This window comes from Enoplosus armatus, chromosome 15, assembly GCF_043641665.1.
Source record: "Enoplosus armatus isolate fEnoArm2 chromosome 15, fEnoArm2.hap1, whole genome shotgun sequence".
Lineage (NCBI taxonomy): Eukaryota > Metazoa > Chordata > Actinopteri > Centrarchiformes > Enoplosidae > Enoplosus > Enoplosus armatus.
This window is the reverse complement of record NC_092194.1, coordinates 7,027,798-7,044,418: the sequence shown is the minus strand read 5'-3', so window position 1 is coordinate 7,044,418 and position 16,621 is coordinate 7,027,798. Positions and strand designations below refer to the sequence as shown.

Genomic DNA, 16,621 nt, shown 5'->3' with positions numbered 1-16,621 from the left:
TATCTGACCTAACCGTGAACAAAAAGGGAGAAAGCGGGGGGAAGAGTGCGAGATCGTGTGGGGGTTTCGGGTGCTGATGGCCTGCGTTGCTGCCGGTAGCAGTGACCTTGCCTCAGTTAAAGCTAATTGAATCGGGGGCCTCACTTCCTCCCATGGGGCCTGTGGAAGGCCAAGGCCTCATTCTTAATAAGGAAAACCCTAACGGACAAAAAACATTAAGCCGAACTGCTTCAGTCAGAGGTGAAAGGTTTCTGAGGGTCCAGCATTCCTGGCCTAAATTGCCTTAATAAAGCTTTACTAAACTGCATTATGACTATACAGTGCATACAAAACACCCACAGACACAGTTTTACAAACTAACAGCACATCTTGAAGGGAGAAGGAAGTTCACATACAAGGAAAAGGGTTCACTTAAAATAACACATTTATAAAGCTGCTTGAGAGGAAAATTACTCGAGATTTTACTGCCTTGATGTCAAGGTTCTAGGGGTGAACAAAAATCTGGGCCTGATTACAGTGATGGTTAAGAGGCTATGGGCCACAGGATGTGCCATATGGTATACATTCCATGATGAGTAAATCTATCAAAACAAAAAAGGTGTGGTATGTGCCAAGTGCTTCCAGGTGTCCGCTTCCAGTGGTTACAGGTAAAGAACAGGTTGCTTGTCGTAGCTTTTTGCAGAATGAGAAACAATGGAAGAGCGACTTTGGGTTGATGAATCAAATCTCAATGTCCCTTTCCCAGTTAAACCTGTACAGTCTGGTTTGACCTTGGTGTCCCAGCATAGGTTTCTAGGTTACAAGCTGCCATGTAGACTGTATATCGTACTAGCTCAATATGTGAGCCCCAACACAAAAGGAGCCATGAAATGATAATGAGATACAAGCTAAGTGATGAGAGTTGTTTGCTAACCACTCACTAAATCACACATGTGCCTGCTCCACACATGATGCTTGAAAACCCATCCGTAGCTTCAGTGTGCTGAGATGGTGGAACACTGACAAAGAAATCAGATCTTTTTGAGCCATATAAATGTGTAGATCCAAACCCACCTGACCTACAGCCTTCAGATCAGCATCAATGCGAGATGCAGCCTCATGTAGGAGAGAGAAGATTGAACTTTTAAGTTTGTCCAGGGTAAAAAAAAAACAACCATGCCGCAAACTATTAATGTACAGCATTTTAAGAGAGCATAAAGACAGAAATGCTGACACTGATCAAAACACAGGGACCACAATCTGGGACTTTTATGGCACAGGAAGTGATAAAACTCCAAATCTATCCCATCTGCTGGAAAACCTGGTTCTCTTTCAGTTGGAGCATGGACAGTTTTTTATCGCTCTTTTCATGCTCACTGGTTGAAGGCAGAGACATTTTTGTTGGCAGTTCTTCTGGGAGCTGTGATGATGGACAGAGGGTCAGCTGGTTCCCTCCCAGAGTGACTAATAAGAGCCAAACAGGGGATCTATGATTGAACTGAGAGAGATGGCTCAGGTGAGTAGACGGCAGCAATAAGAATGTTTCTATCGTTTCTATTAGTTTGTTTTAGAGAATAGAGATCAAAAAACAAATATAGCTTGAGTACTTGTGACTGAGGAGACTTCAGACTTCTCTCATCTTATCTATCAAACGCGATTACCATTAACTGCCTCTAATATCCTAACACAGCTTCAAACTGCCAAATCGAGCCCAAGGCCCCTCTGACCAGAGTGAAACTGCTGTTCCCCAATGTCCTCGGGCTGCTTCACATGTTATGGTGCCTCCACACCCCGCTGAGCTGTGTGGGAAATGATGAGCCTTTCTGCATCGCTGCCTCCTTTAGCTGCCCAACCAGAAACTACAGGCTAGAGTTTGTAGTGAATGTGGACACTGAGAGCGAAGGGGAGGGACAGTGACCAAAAGAGAGAGCCTGCTTTGTTACAAATCCTTCCCGAATTATGCTTTCATCATAATATCACATTCGCTGCACACACTCGCAGCAGAGATCTACTGACCAGAGCGCAGAGTAGATCGACAGCCTCCAGGACCAGCTCCTGGTGTCCAATCCTGGCCACGCCAAGCTCCTCCAGGTCTTGATGTGTGATCTTCAGTAGCTGCTCCCCGCTGATCTTCTCCCGCTCAAAGTTGCTCACATACTGCTGCAGGCTGTCATCCAAACCTGGAAACACAAGATGAAAAAGGAAAATACAGGGACTCATTAGACAAATATTAAAAATATACATCAGTCTGCTACTTTAGAAAGTTCCAATGCAAAACCAAAAATAGCGGTAACTTCAGCTGAACTACTGTATCTGTCATTCTTAATAGCATGTGTCCTAATAGTGTGTGTGTGTGTGTGTGTGTGTGTGTGTGTGTGTGTGTGTGTGTGTGTGTGTGTGTGTGTGTGCGTGCGCACAGTGCAGATAAGGAACAGGTGTGACTGCTATCTTTGCTAGACAAAGGCACCATAAACAGAGTAACGGTTGAGACCTCTAAGTCTGTTGGGCTGGTTAAACAATGGATGGCTATATTTGTGAGTGTATGGATGTGTGTGTATGTGGGTGTGGGCGTTTCAATAAACGTGCCAGTGTCAGGGGCGTCCCCTCACTATTATTTGCAGCACCAACAACACATTAGATGGACCGTTACACTACCAACTGCTCCGGTCATTGAACATACAAGGATGTAACATGAATATACTGTGTACTTTCGTGCACTGCAACAGGCTCTCCTGATGTGTTGAGACAACATAGTGAAGAACAAGCCAGTGTGTGTGTGTGTGTGTTTGTGTGTGTGTAGAAGTAAACGCCATCTTTCTCCCCATCAAAGAGTGCACAGAGAGGGGGCAGCTGCAGATACATGGCCCTGTGCCCTGCTTTTCTGAAAGACCTGTCAGCTGAAAGACACACTCACTCGCTCTGACCGCACACACACTCACACAAATAATATTCCTCAGTATGAGACAGGATTTGGCGGATACATTTTCAGTTTGACATTCAAGTCACAAAAAGCTTTACTTTTTTTTAGGAACATGAAACTTAGCAGCAGATAACGGCATCCTTATAAAATGTCGAGCATGTAGTGTAGAGTGAACACCCACCGGGTGTGCTCTGTGGTCCCTGAGCCATTTTTATGAATGGCACCTCATATCTTCATGCCTCTGTGACACTCAGTCTGTACATGTGTTGCAGAGAGTATGCATAAGGAAAAGAAGCTGATACTATAAGTGTGTGTATGTATCATGGTAGCATAGAAGTATACAAAGAGTAAAGAGTACACACACAATACATACTGCTTCAACATGTTATACGCATATAATCTGTTAATAATCTGTTTTTTGCTGATATAAATCTATTATCCAATTTATTTTAGAATTTAACAACAAACGATAACAATATGTTGAATCCAACTTTTTTTTGGTTTGTTTTGATCCGCTGACAAAAAAAGCCCCAAAAAACAAGTAAAAGGTTTAGACAAACCTTTATTAGGCTTTAAAGGCCCTGAAAACCTATTTTCTCAATCAGCGTCTACCTGTGAGTGGTGAGATATGACATGAACACACTATTTCCGGCCAAAGTCGGAAGAGTTTTGATTACTTCATGTTTCTGCATTTCTCTGTGCTCTTCACACATGAATTAGCATTGAGTTAGCATTCAAGGCTAGCTCAAACACTTTCATGTACATAGTAAAAACCTATTTCATCAGACTTCCAGGACAGAAAGCTTTTTACTGACAAAGAAAGAAAAAGCAGGAACCAATCACTTTACTTAATCACCCCTCGATATTTCGGTATTGCAGCCCTTTGAGATATGTTTATTGTAGAAATTTGCATCACAATAACACCACATATCAGAATATGCTGCATCGTGTAGCCCTTGGGCTCACACTACCTACCGAAGGCTCCCTTCAAGTCCATTAACATTCCATTACGGCATCAAAGTTCACTTATGAAAGCATTTTCAATCCCTGAGAAAATATCTGAGAGCTCAAGTCATCTCCACTGAATCAAAGGGAAATTCCATCATGACTTGTTAACCATTAGCCTCCACACACGTCAAGTCCAGTTAGGCTCATTAGATTTTTCTCATTCCCTGACATGCTAATTCTGAGCCAAGACTTCAGAGAATTTTAAGCTTAACCCCTGACGGGCCAGCAGTCTGCACGGAAATCCACTAAGACTTAAAAAAGGGACTGTGCACTGGCCTGAACCCACAACAGCACAAACACAAGCCAAACACAAATACTGGGCCAGTCACTGTATGCCATTAGATGAAAACAAACACTTAGATCCAGAGGGGGCGAAGTTTCTCCTTCCTGCAGTGTTAAAAAGGCATTTCCTGTGGAATAGTGCCGCACAAACCAGAAGAAGAAAGGGCACAAGGGAAACTTGTGGTTCAGCTTACAATAAGACTGGCTGAGGCTTACATTGTGTGTGTGTGTGTGTGTGTGTGTGTGTGTGTGTGTGTGTGTGTGTTTTAGCTTAGTTGTTCTAAAACCACACAATATCTTCCAGACAGACTAGATATGGGAAAAGAGTCTGGACAGAAATGGTGGGAGGAATGAATCTGCATACGCTAGTTGATGAATGAATAGCCTATCCTCTCCTCTAGGCTGTTTTCACTTTCATTCATTCATTGACAAGTGTTTTCTCCCCACATATCCTATCCCTGATCCTAGAAGTCAGACTTCAGAGAGTTTAGAAATTCCACGTCACCCCAGGGTCCAAACTTATCTGCATTAGCTTTGAATTGGAACAATTGTAAGTGTGTTTATGTGCATCAGAGAAAGAGACCTACCACTTTAATGGTACCAGTGATTGAGAATAGGGGTGAATGTGCACTACAGAGAAAATGTATTACTCTGCCATTGAATTCAGGGGCCCTAAGAGGAAGGAACCACCACAATCTCTCCCTCTGGACTCAACCATTGACACCTTCTGGATAAAAGAGGGGTGTCCTTACAGTGGGGCTTATAAAACATTTATTGGGCCTCGATCAATGGCAGCTGGGGTGTGTGTGTGTATGTGTGTGAGACTATCAATTTTCATTAAAGGTGGACTACACAGTAAAGGAGATAGAGTGTCACATTATTGTGAATTGAGGAAAGGGGGAGGCACAAGGGAGGACTGTGAGAATGTCTTTCAAAAGCCTGCGCAGGATGAAGCGCTTTGGAGTTTTATGGCCTCTGTGAACCACTTGGCAAATGTCCTCAAACCAGAGCAAGTGGGTGTAACAGTGGAGCTGACGCACAGAAACACAGCACCAACAGCAAATGCAATTGCACTGCAAAATGCTAGACAAACAGTAATTGCCCCGCAAATTTTATTGTGATTACAAGTTGACTGAGACGATTCTAACTGGATTCAAATATCAATACTCAAATTATACTAATTATAGTAGTATTATAGTAGTAAGTATAGTAATGCAAAAATCCCCTTATTGTACTATATTGTTTTAATGGTAGAAAATATGATAATTGATTAGGTATTTTATCAAGCACAAATGCCAACCAAGAGTAAAGAAATATGAAAGAAATGTTGTAAGAATGGGCTGGCCATAGCATTGTACATGACAAACTGTTGTAATCTAATTGATTATAGCACCAGTTTTCACATATGGCTAAAAAGACCTTCCCTATGTGAGAAAGAAGAGGGAATCTGTCAAAGTCTGTGACCAATAAACAAAGACAGAATAGGAGGTGACTGGCCAATGCCAGTCTGTGTGTCCCAGTATGGCACCTGCTGTTCACTGTGGGGTCTTTCTTGCCACCCACCACCTCCCATTCAGTAAACACTGATTATGTGAAGAACAGGTTATCAACACAACAGTTTCAGTGTATAGATGCATACTTGTACACACACAGGCATATTTCTGGACAGCTGGGCGAGCAAGAACCTCAGACACTCCAGTCTGGATGCAAAACGTGGAACCAGGCCCTGTTGGAGGCCTTCGAGCTCTGCAGCCTACTTAAAGGCTGTGTAAACACACATTTTTGGCAATGTAAACAACGGAACCCTTCCACTTGCAAATGGCTGGGCTATTCTTGTCATATTCTCAACATTTCCCATCCGCACAGAAGCACAAAAACAGCAGATTGTGTTTAATGTGGCAAAGTACATGATAGCTCAGGAGCCGTTGTGTTTGTGCGATGAAAAAGTCATTACAACAGCAAACAGGTTGGAACATGACATCTTGTACAAGTTCAGTGGTCTGTCTTCAGAAAAATCTTGATCAATTATGATCAACAATGCTTTCAATGCAGCTTCTGGTTGCCAACTGTTTCGTTCTCAGGGGTTTGATTACTCCAGAAAAGAGCGAACAGTCTTTCACCTCCTACAGAAAGAACGAAACAAGCTCCCTCCTCTTCACCACCCCCATCTTTCAACCCCTCCCTGTGCTCCCAGTGGGAGCTGTAGCCACCCTGTAACACACACACACACACACACACACAAACAAACAGGGACACACACAAACAGGGACACACACAAACACAAACCAATATCCCCACTGGGGTGGCCAGTGGGAAAGCTACTGGGTGTAGAATAGCAAAGCCACTGTAACTCTGCTGTCTTTATTTGTTAGCCCAGCCTCTGAACCTGTGGGGAACGGGCAGGAATTTGACTCATTGTTCTCCGCTGAGCAGCTCCATTGTGGGAATTCACAGCACTCTGGCACAATGGTCTCTGGCCGGACCAGGCCATGCTGTAATTAGAAAGAAAGAAAAAGCTCCTCTCGGCGACTGCTAAGCTATCCTAATGCATGACTTCACAGGACAACAACAAAGCCTGTACACACATACACACACTGGGCTGGCATTTCCAATGGGAACTGGGGACAGGAGTTACACAATGGTGCTCTACATCTCTCCATCGTGTCGTCATCTGAGAACATTGTAAAATGTTACAGCTCTCTATGGGACTCTTCACACTTAAAAAACTGATAGTAGAGCAAAGATCTGCCTTATTGTGCCATGTTTCAAGATACTGGCTTTTGTTTTCGAAGATATTTGTGCAACAACTGAAACAGCACTGGAGATAGGTTTGGATACTGAGAATGAATATCAGATTAAGTGAGAGCTTTGATTTAAAATTCAGAAAACATATAGGCTAGTTTATCCCAAGGACAGCATTTCGACAGCTTATCTGGCTGTGACCCTGTGCGACCCATGTTTTAATCTTATCATTGTTTCCTCCAGCTAACAGAGAGTGTTTCACATCATGTACCTTAATCTTAAACACAGACAACTTCAAAATGGCAGTGACGTGTCCCAAGTGGACTTCCTAAGAGTGAAAAAGCAGCTGAGGCTAGTCCGTCCACAGGCAGACAAAAGCAGCTCTGTCTCTTACAGGGTGATGGACGATGACTGATGACGGAGGAGGGGGGGGGGGTCAAAGTTCACGGGGCTGTCGTGCTTGAAGCACATCAGCCAGCCCAAGGGCTTGGTTAATCCTTACCTCTAGCAGCACACAACCCCAGTCACATTGCTGGTACCTCGTCAGATTTCCAAGTTTGAGGTTGGATGGGTGGACAGCTCAGTTCATACTGACTGGAGCGAGGTGAGAGCTGGCGTTGCAGGTCAGAGCACAGGAGGTTATGAGAGTATTTTAGCTGTCGCTTGACCTGATGCATGATGATTTCTGGTCCCAAGCAGATCAGAGGATAGAGGAAAACAAGATGGAGCGAGAAAAATGCTAGAAAAAGAGATAAAGCAGACTGCTGCAGGCACATTAGCGAGTGTCTTTGCAAACCTGCAGCCACCAAAACAGTTGTTGCTTAAGCTAAGGGCGTGGAAAAAAAACTGAAAAACTGGTTGCCTGGGTCACTGAGTTTGCACCTGCAGCATGACTTTGTTTTCTCTTGTCAGATTTCCTTCACATACAATTTCTTAACTCCAAACACATGGCCTGTAATGTGTTACCACTGTTCTCCACAGTTTAACATGTAGTTCTTCCATTCCTTTAATAACTAGGATTCTCAGGTAGTCAAAGTAAGCTGCACATATATAAATGCCAATAACAGCTTATATCCTACAAAGTTCAAATATTATCCATGCTACTGACCCGTGTAAACATGTTCACCTGGTCAGTGCTTTCAATTTAGCTTTTTCATGGCAGACATTTTTACCGGAAAGAAAAAAGGAGTAATTTTGACAAATGCGCTTATTTGCATTCTGGGAGAGTTAGAAGACAAGGCTGTAGCAAGCAGGTTAGCAAAGCCGAGCACAAAGACTTGAAATAGGGGGAAAGAGCTAGCCTGGCTCTTTCAAATGGTAACAAACCTGTAACTATTTCTTGGCTCTGAGCAGTTGCCAGGAAACCAGAGGAGGCTTCAAGAAATAGTCTGAAATATAACGTAAAATAGTAAATTGAAACAAATGAGATTTGTTGATGAGATGGGTTAATTAGTGAGCTTTAGAGGTGCTATTATTCAGATGTTGTCACTAGTTGATGGAGCCAGGATAACTGTCTCTCCGTTTCTATTGTGTGCTAAGATAAGTCAACTATTCCTTTAATATTGGCTCTGTTCCATTAAGGTAATCCATTAAGCCATGCCAACGAGCCAGCATGCACAATACCCGGATCCTGGAAGTGAACACCTAACTGTAATGCAGCCCTAATTAAGGACATTAATTACACCTGTACTCTTCCTGCTATGCCATGTCAAAATGTCTGCTGTGCAAACCCATTGTATTGTCTTCATGTAGTCGGTATACTTAATAATTGGTGGTCAACACAGACAGATATTTGACTTAGTCATGCGAGACATGAGCCAGCCTCAGGAACGGTATGTGCAGGTAAGTGTAGCCGCTGCTCATGTGACAGGGACAGGAACAGGGGTCGGAGCAATAACCTCACAGACCAACATAAACACCCATCACTCTCCAGCCAGTCGGCCGCCCGGCCACACTGCAGCTCATTATCACTAGCATAAACACCCACTAAAGAAAGCAACAAAGACCTCAAAAATGTCTTAAACCTCCCCCCTCCTCCTTCTCTGCACAGTCCTGTTCCTGCTTCTCCACCCACCACAATCTTTCGTCTTTCCTGGCCCCTCCAACGTTCATATTGTTGTGGTTCCGCCTGTTGACAAGCATCCCAAGATAGTCACAGTCTTTATGTCTTGAAAGTGCACAATACAATAGAGACTGTCACTTTTGGAATTTGGGAATGGTCTAGTGTTTTCCAGATTTAATCACTATAGATGTTAGAAAGCAATAAGGACACTAACTCTGTGTAGCCTGAGAGTCACCACTGAAGATGGGATGTTGCATAACAGGCCACACTGTCTTGTGTGTCAACAGGACTTCTAAAACACTCACTTTGCTACAACCTATACATCATTTCCGTCACACAAAACTATAATTAAAGACTATCGTTCCTTGCAAAGAGACAGAAATGGACGGAAAGAGGCAAAAGGCAGGGGAACAAAAGGCAGAGACAGAAAAAGACAAGGAAAGACAAAAAAGAAAATTACCACTTTTAAGGAGGCGACACCCCCCATCAAACTTAACCCTGGGCTCAAAGTCATAGCCAAAGAGACACAAACAGGTAACAGAAAAAAAACACAGGGAAGTCAGTTTAGTGCTTGTATCCCATCACATGTATGGTGTATGATCAGGGTGGCCCAGCATACTGATTACAGAGCAATTTACCAGCACCATAATAGCTGCCTATGGAAACCACAATAAAGATGAACAAGGTTCGGGGAGGAAATGTGCCCCACTCATTAAGTTTGCCATGGGAAAAGTGTGCTAGCAGTCAGACTAACACTGCATGTGGTCATATTTTCTTGCAGAGCCAAACCTAACTTTGCATCCATTGTGTTATTATGTGTATGATAATGCTTTTATGAAACAGAAAGATATTGCAGACAGAAACAAGCCTTTAATTAAACTAAAGATAGCACCATATTGCCCCTGTGGCTCGTATGGTTGAGTGTGGTACTTGCGCCGTTCCGAATGTGAATCCCCATAAGTATCTTTGGATAAGAACCTGCTAATTGCCATAAATCTCCCAGAGGGTAAACCCCCCCCCCACATCTTGTTCAAAAGCCCGGCTGAAAAAGTAGACAGAAAGATTCCACTGTCGAGCCAAGTGGAGGATTTACTCGATCAAAACCGACAGCGTGTCCATCTCTGACCCTGGCACAGTGGAGGTCCATTCCTCCGCCTCGCCTGTCCACACGCAAATCTGAGCTTGCTGCCTGCTTTCTACCCAGGATAAACCCAGCAGGAGCACTTTGCTGTGGCAGAACAAAGTTACGCAAAAGCTACTGGTGGTCACCCCCTCGGCCACAATGGCTGCCAACAAAGAGCTGAAGCACTGGTGGGAGCTGTAAATAAAATTAAGGTTACTATAGTGACAGGGGAAGAGATTGGGGGGGTGGTGGTGGGGGAACAGAGGTTTGGGGAAATTGGAGGAGGCTGAAGTGAAGAGAGGGAGAGGAAGAAGAGGAGATGGGAGTGTGATCGCAGTCCAACGATTTACAGCTGGCTTGTGTCCTGGCCAGGGGAGGAGGAGACAGGGGTCAAAAAGACTGAGAGCAGCATTAGTCCATCCATCTTTCCGTAGAGGACCAATAAAAACACACATACACTCCATTAAAAACACATCGACTTTCCCTGAAAATTCTCAATGACTAATTTCTTTCTACTTGAATGAATTACGCAATGTAAGACATCACTAGGCAGCCTACAGGCCGTGGGCAGCTGATCCTGTTCTCCCTGCTGCGAGGGGTCTGGGAGGGTGACTCATCTTCACTGAAAGGTAGCGGTGAGCAACAGCGTGACCCGCAGGCCAGGCACCTATGACGCAGCCATTGAGACACACATTCACACACTGCATGTTGTGCTGTAGTTGCTCTACTGACTCTCTGGCTTTGGCATTTAAAGATGTGATCTCCATGTTTTCTTTTAATGCCCTAAACCAAAGATGAATCTTTCAGGATCACACACACACTTGTGCTATTATCTTTCACAAAAACACACTCCACCCAATTCCAGGTGAGGTTTGTTTGTACTCTTGCCGGCAGCTGTTGTGGGTGACAGCCATGACAGATTAAGAAAGGGACAGTCATGTTCCTATAAATGACAAATGTGGTTGACTGGAAAGGGTGCCACATACAAACAGAGATGAAGAGCAGGTGACAGGCTTTTCCCAGGTGTCTGCACCAATGGAAACAAAAGGAAGGATCAACAGAATACCCCATGATCGTTTGTTCAGGTCCAGAATTTCCTCAAAGAGGAGCTACCACTCCCTGCTTAAGCAAATTCAGAGCCCACATTTTGCTCTAATATCCTTTGTACAACCTACTGAATTGAGATCAAGGGAACAAAATTGTTTTTGTTGGAAACTTTCTGATGTTAACATTAGCAGAGATGACATGAGATTTGTCCAGCCTCTGGCAAAAACGTAGATGATTTTTAGTTCAGTAGGTTGATTGATTTCCCAACAAATTCCAAAATGGCAAAGCACGTCAAGGTGGGTTTGTCATGGCTGACATGTATTCTCATAAGTTATCTGCATGGTAGATGCTTTGACTGTTGGGAGAGAACAAGGACATAAACAACAAATGGGTGTTTTTCTTGATGGGGAAGTCCAGAGGAAGATGGTCAATAAGTGAAAGAGTTCCTCCAGAAAGCCACAGTATGAATGACTTCACTGCTCTGCGCTCGTGGGATTTTTTGTGGACTCCTAGGTGACTTTCAACCATGACCAAATGAAAACACAAGCTTGGCACAGTTGTGCCCCTTTATCAGCCTTGTGACCTTTCCATAATAGAGTAATACGCACTTTTGTGTCCTGTAGACCTGCATGGAAAACCACATAAAAATAACCACAGAGAAAGTATGGGGCTTCCCTTTAATCGTCCAGGTGTTTTTTAGTTTCCTGGTAAAAACTTCATCCAGTCAGGGTACATGGAGACATGCTGATCGTGGGCCTCAGGGCTCATCAATGCACCGTCAATGCTGTGAAAACATAGGCTAACCCATTACAGCTGCCTTATCTGTCAGCACTCTCTAATGTAACAAGTCAACAAGAGAGTCGACAGACTCAGAGACGTCACAGCAAGAGAAAACATGAACACAAGCACTGAGACCTACAAACAACGACAGCCATCCATCCATGCAACACTAATGTGATAGCAACCCCATGTTATTATGCAAAATGAAAGTCAGTAGATTCTCTTAAAGTTTGACCGTAAGATTGTTTCCTATAGGGACGTTTTTTTCAACTGTGTGAATAGCTAGACAGGAATTCAGTCAGTCTCTGTGGAAGACTGGGAAAGATATGGACTAGTCTGGACATGTTCTGAACAAGCTCTGATCTGGCATCCACCCAAGTGCCCGGCTAAACCCAAAAGTGGGTAACAGTTCATAAATCTACAGATCACTTCATAATTATAATGCCATTACACTCCATTACAGTGCAAGCTGGTGGCAGGATGAAAGAGCTTTGTGTGAATTCGGTCAGCGAGGGGGACCATCAGCTCGACTGAGTTCAGCATTTTAAATCCGTTAAAAGCAACTGGTGGCCCCAAATGCAACAAAGGATATGTGTGACCTGTTTTGACTGCTCATTCGCAGAGCTGCTGGTTTGGTAGGGGAAAAAACAGCAGTTGACTGCATTCCTCTCATGTTCTGTGGTTATTTGAGCATAACTGCATTAGCAGTGTTTTGATAGCAATACCAACACAGCCATTCACTTCCTTTTTCCTTCTCTGCACAAGTTTGAATCACCATACAAGCACAGATCTGGTGTGGTAGCAATTTGAGACTTTAATATAACAAAACAAAACTCACATGACGGTGAGAGTGAGGCCTTCAGGCACAATCACGACACGCAATAAAACGGTGAGTGTGGGCAGGCGCACGCACTTGACATCTCTGCGCGAGAGGTCAATCAGCATGTGACCCGTATTTGCACTTGCATTCGCTGTGCCACCTCAGGTTGGAGCTTTTATTCTCATGGCTTAAGCAAGGCACCTCACAGGCCAAGGGACAGGCTTAGGGCAGAGCAGGGCCAAATAGCTTGCATGTCCTGTTAAGCTGAGATCATCTGGGAGATTTGCAATGCACATTTTAGATTTGAATGAAAAGCAAACTGGTCTAGCCCTGGTTGGCAGGCATACGAGTTGACACTTGGTCTCTTCTCCTGGCACTCGGAGTGAAGAACTGTTGGATACGCATGCAAATGCAAACTGATTTTGGTTTACTGATTAAAAAGCTCTCAAAGCTGAACACACTGTCTCAGCTCAAGTGAATGGCAACCACTATGTGAACACCTTTAAATAGCTTAAAACACAGACTTGTTTTGTCTTTGTCTCCTCATCACTAGATCAGAACAGTGACATTAACTATTGATGATTTCTCTAGAAGGCCCCATATGTTAGAGCTCCTGAGGCTATGAGGCTGGGACACAGGGGCCGTGTGAGAAGCAGGCCGTGGAGGGGCCGACAGGAACGAAACCACGGCAATCCCTTTCAGTCACCTCTCCCCAGGGGGAATCCTCTTACAGCACTTCCCCTGAACTCTAAAGGCCATTTTCTATGGAAAGGTAACATTGTTATCTGCCCATCAGTGCAACACAATGGGCTGATTATAAAAGCTGAATGGCTGGATGACTGAAAACTGGTTAATGACAAAGACAGGAGTTTTAACTTTAGGGGTTGTCAAAGGAAGAATGACTTTCAATTGAATAAATTATTTCACTTTGTTACTTCTGAAAAAGTGAGGCCACCAGAAGGGGCGTACAGATTTCCGCTGTTCTTAAAGCCTGCGTTTGGATTAATTCAACACCTGTCCTCCCTGATGCATATACACACAGCCTACAGTGAAAGTGTTGCTAAAATGGATTAATGATGCCTGAGGAGGCTATCCAAACATAGAACTCCACTTGTCCGATAGAGCCGACACTAAAACAGAGTCAGTGGATGCCTTAATAAGGGTGAGATGTCTACACAACGTCTGTTCACACTCCAGTTTAGGAAGTCTCCGATTTAGCCAGATAAGGATCATGGGCCATCATTGCCCACACCTCACTATCATCTCTACAGATAAGGCTGCTGAAGGTACCAATCACTGGAGTCATTCAGCATGTGCAGACTCAGACAGAGTGATGTTATTTTCCGAGCACACACTTGGTCAAAGACAAAAGCGCATTTGGCACATGTTTGACACCTCTCTGACAAGCTAATTGCCTTCTTGGCACTTTGGTGCTATTTGAGAGGCTGGATACAGCCACACACACACACACGCTTGTTACTACTCTTGTGTTTCCATCCACATGGCATCAAACAAACCTGCTGTATAACGTGGGAAGGAACACGTGTTCAACCTACATCTGACCATTTATATCAGACTTCTGGTTATGGGTAATGCTCACACACAAGACACACATCTGCAACTGTAGCTCCATACACATCACTGATTAGCTAATAGAGCCAGGCCTTGTATAGATGTGTGCCAAACAGGGCTGTTTGGTCTGAAAGGGGTATGTGATAGATATAGGCCACTAGATCAGCAGGACTTTCATCATGGCCTCTTGCTCAAAATAAATGCATCACTAATATTCACGCGACTAATCCCTGTCCAGATACAGGGCTTTGAAATTTGATGAGCCAGTATTTAACTCTAGAAGAATCCAACGTGTACTGAACTGCAGAGTCTGGACTGGATAAAAGCCACTCAGTCAGACAGTAGTTGTGCAGGTTTGCATGTTTGGGATGCCTTGTTAAAACTTGGCAGCCTTACTGCAAGTAACTACAAAGGTGGACAAGTTGGGAAGAGAAAAAAAAAGTATGTTTGGTAAATGAGAAACTATTCAGCTGAGTTAGAGCTAAACATCCCCTGAACAGTGCCAGCCCTTCTCAGCTGCAGCATTGCCCCATGTGGAATCAGGACTATATTTGGAAAACGACTAGCAGCATATGACTTAAACTTTTCACTTTGTGAACATGGGCATGTGGGTCACTGTCTTAACTTAACGTCCATGGACATACTTCTTCACATCTAACCATAATTTAAGTTTGAAAGTGTCACAACAAACCCAGAATTTAATCAAGTTACTGATGTAAAAAAACTTTGTGCTGTGAGATCTATACTGTCATTAGAAAAGTGCATGTTTCCCTCCAGGGCGAGTAGTCCCACACATGACATATGGAATACCAATCACACGACACCACAGGTCCAGCTGGAAGATCAGAGCTTGTGGTGAAGGAAATGTGCTTCAGGGCATCTCCAGTCCCCAAACAAAAAACAGTGTTTGAACTGAAAGAACCAAACGCCCTTTCACTCGCAATAAACATCCACCAACCACTGCTTGATCTCCTTGAACAATGCAAGTGATTAACAACTGCCTCAATACACAAAAACAGTCCCTGTCCTAGCGAGGAAAACAACCTGGGGCCAAAGAGAGTGAAGGTCTTCATACGGTGCTTTCTGAGAGTAATTTTACCTCTTTGACGCAGGCGCAACAACTCTGGAAACACCCGTGTTTGCCCTTGGTGTGAAGAGGTCAACATGAGGCCATGACCTGACTCTCTACATGGGTTTAAACTTTGGTTTGATGCTGCTTGTCTTTGGTATGAAAGGGATTACACAAGTCGATCTTCAGTCAAACAACATCAGTGGTAACATGTTATATTGTGGCTGTGTACTGTACAGCAGTCACTGAGGACAACACATGGTCTTTTGTTTTCCATGGACACGGTTGGTGACTCTTAGCCACATACTTTGCTTTTCTTACACACTATTGTGGAGCATGAGCTGATACTTTTGAAAAGTTTACAGAATTAAGAAAATATGCCCTGTTAAAGACAAATTAGGTTAATTTCATGTTTAATTGCATAAGCTAAATTTTCACCTCAAGATATTAGTCCTGAAAACATTCATAAAGACTGGACTGACCCTGCAGCTGGAAGTCAGACCAATCTGTGATCTGTGGAGTAGTTTAAATGATGACAACAAGCAGCGCTGTATTTTGAATTTTAGTTGAGAGCTTTATTTGTTTTGTGGCTCCGAGTGCTTAAAGGCAGATCCAATTTCTTGCAAGGTAATTGTAGTCTACACTCACTGACAACGCCTCTAACCAAAGCAAATGGCTATTTAGCCTTGCTATACCACAGTGAGGAAAGTTAAATTTCAGGGATGACTGTGCAAAGCTGCATCATCTGCTTTGTTGAATCACAAGTGACCACTTTCAATTCATGACAGAATGACCTTGTATTTACCCATCACTTGGTATGAATGGTGAAATGTAAGTTGACCCTGTGTTCAACACCCCATGTTCATGCATTGGGTTTGAATGTGACAGGGATAAATGAAACATTCCCATGAATGGCCCGCTGTCATTTCAGTTAGTTCACTTCTACCATGTTTGTAGTGGTCTGCAAATCCACTGGTTAAGACCCACAGAGACAACCGCTGAGTCAGATTTACAGGAGACTGACTGACGGCAACGGGGCCTGTGTAGACAACTAATCCTCCATCCATGTGTGCCCTGGCAGGGCTCTTTTCACTGGACACACTGAAACTAACCCCTGCACAATCCCCTTTAGCTTCCCAACCATAGATTAGCACTGGCAGGCATGCCCCAATCAGCAGTTACTGCTCTACAACACCGTCATAGCTCCAAATAACGAG

The 16,621-nt window shown here is 43.8% G+C and overlaps 1 protein-coding gene across 1 annotated transcript in view; it reads right to left on the bottom strand.

The window, feature by feature from the left end:
- The window catches only part of LOC139297518 (connector enhancer of kinase suppressor of ras 3-like), a 46,371-nt gene that overhangs the window by 28,493 nt on the left and 1,257 nt on the right, over positions 1 to 16,621 (bottom strand). The window contains 1 exon segment of the mRNA XM_070920226.1: positions 1,996 to 2,159. Within this exon segment, the coding sequence (XP_070776327.1) occupies positions 1,996 to 2,159 (164 nt within the window).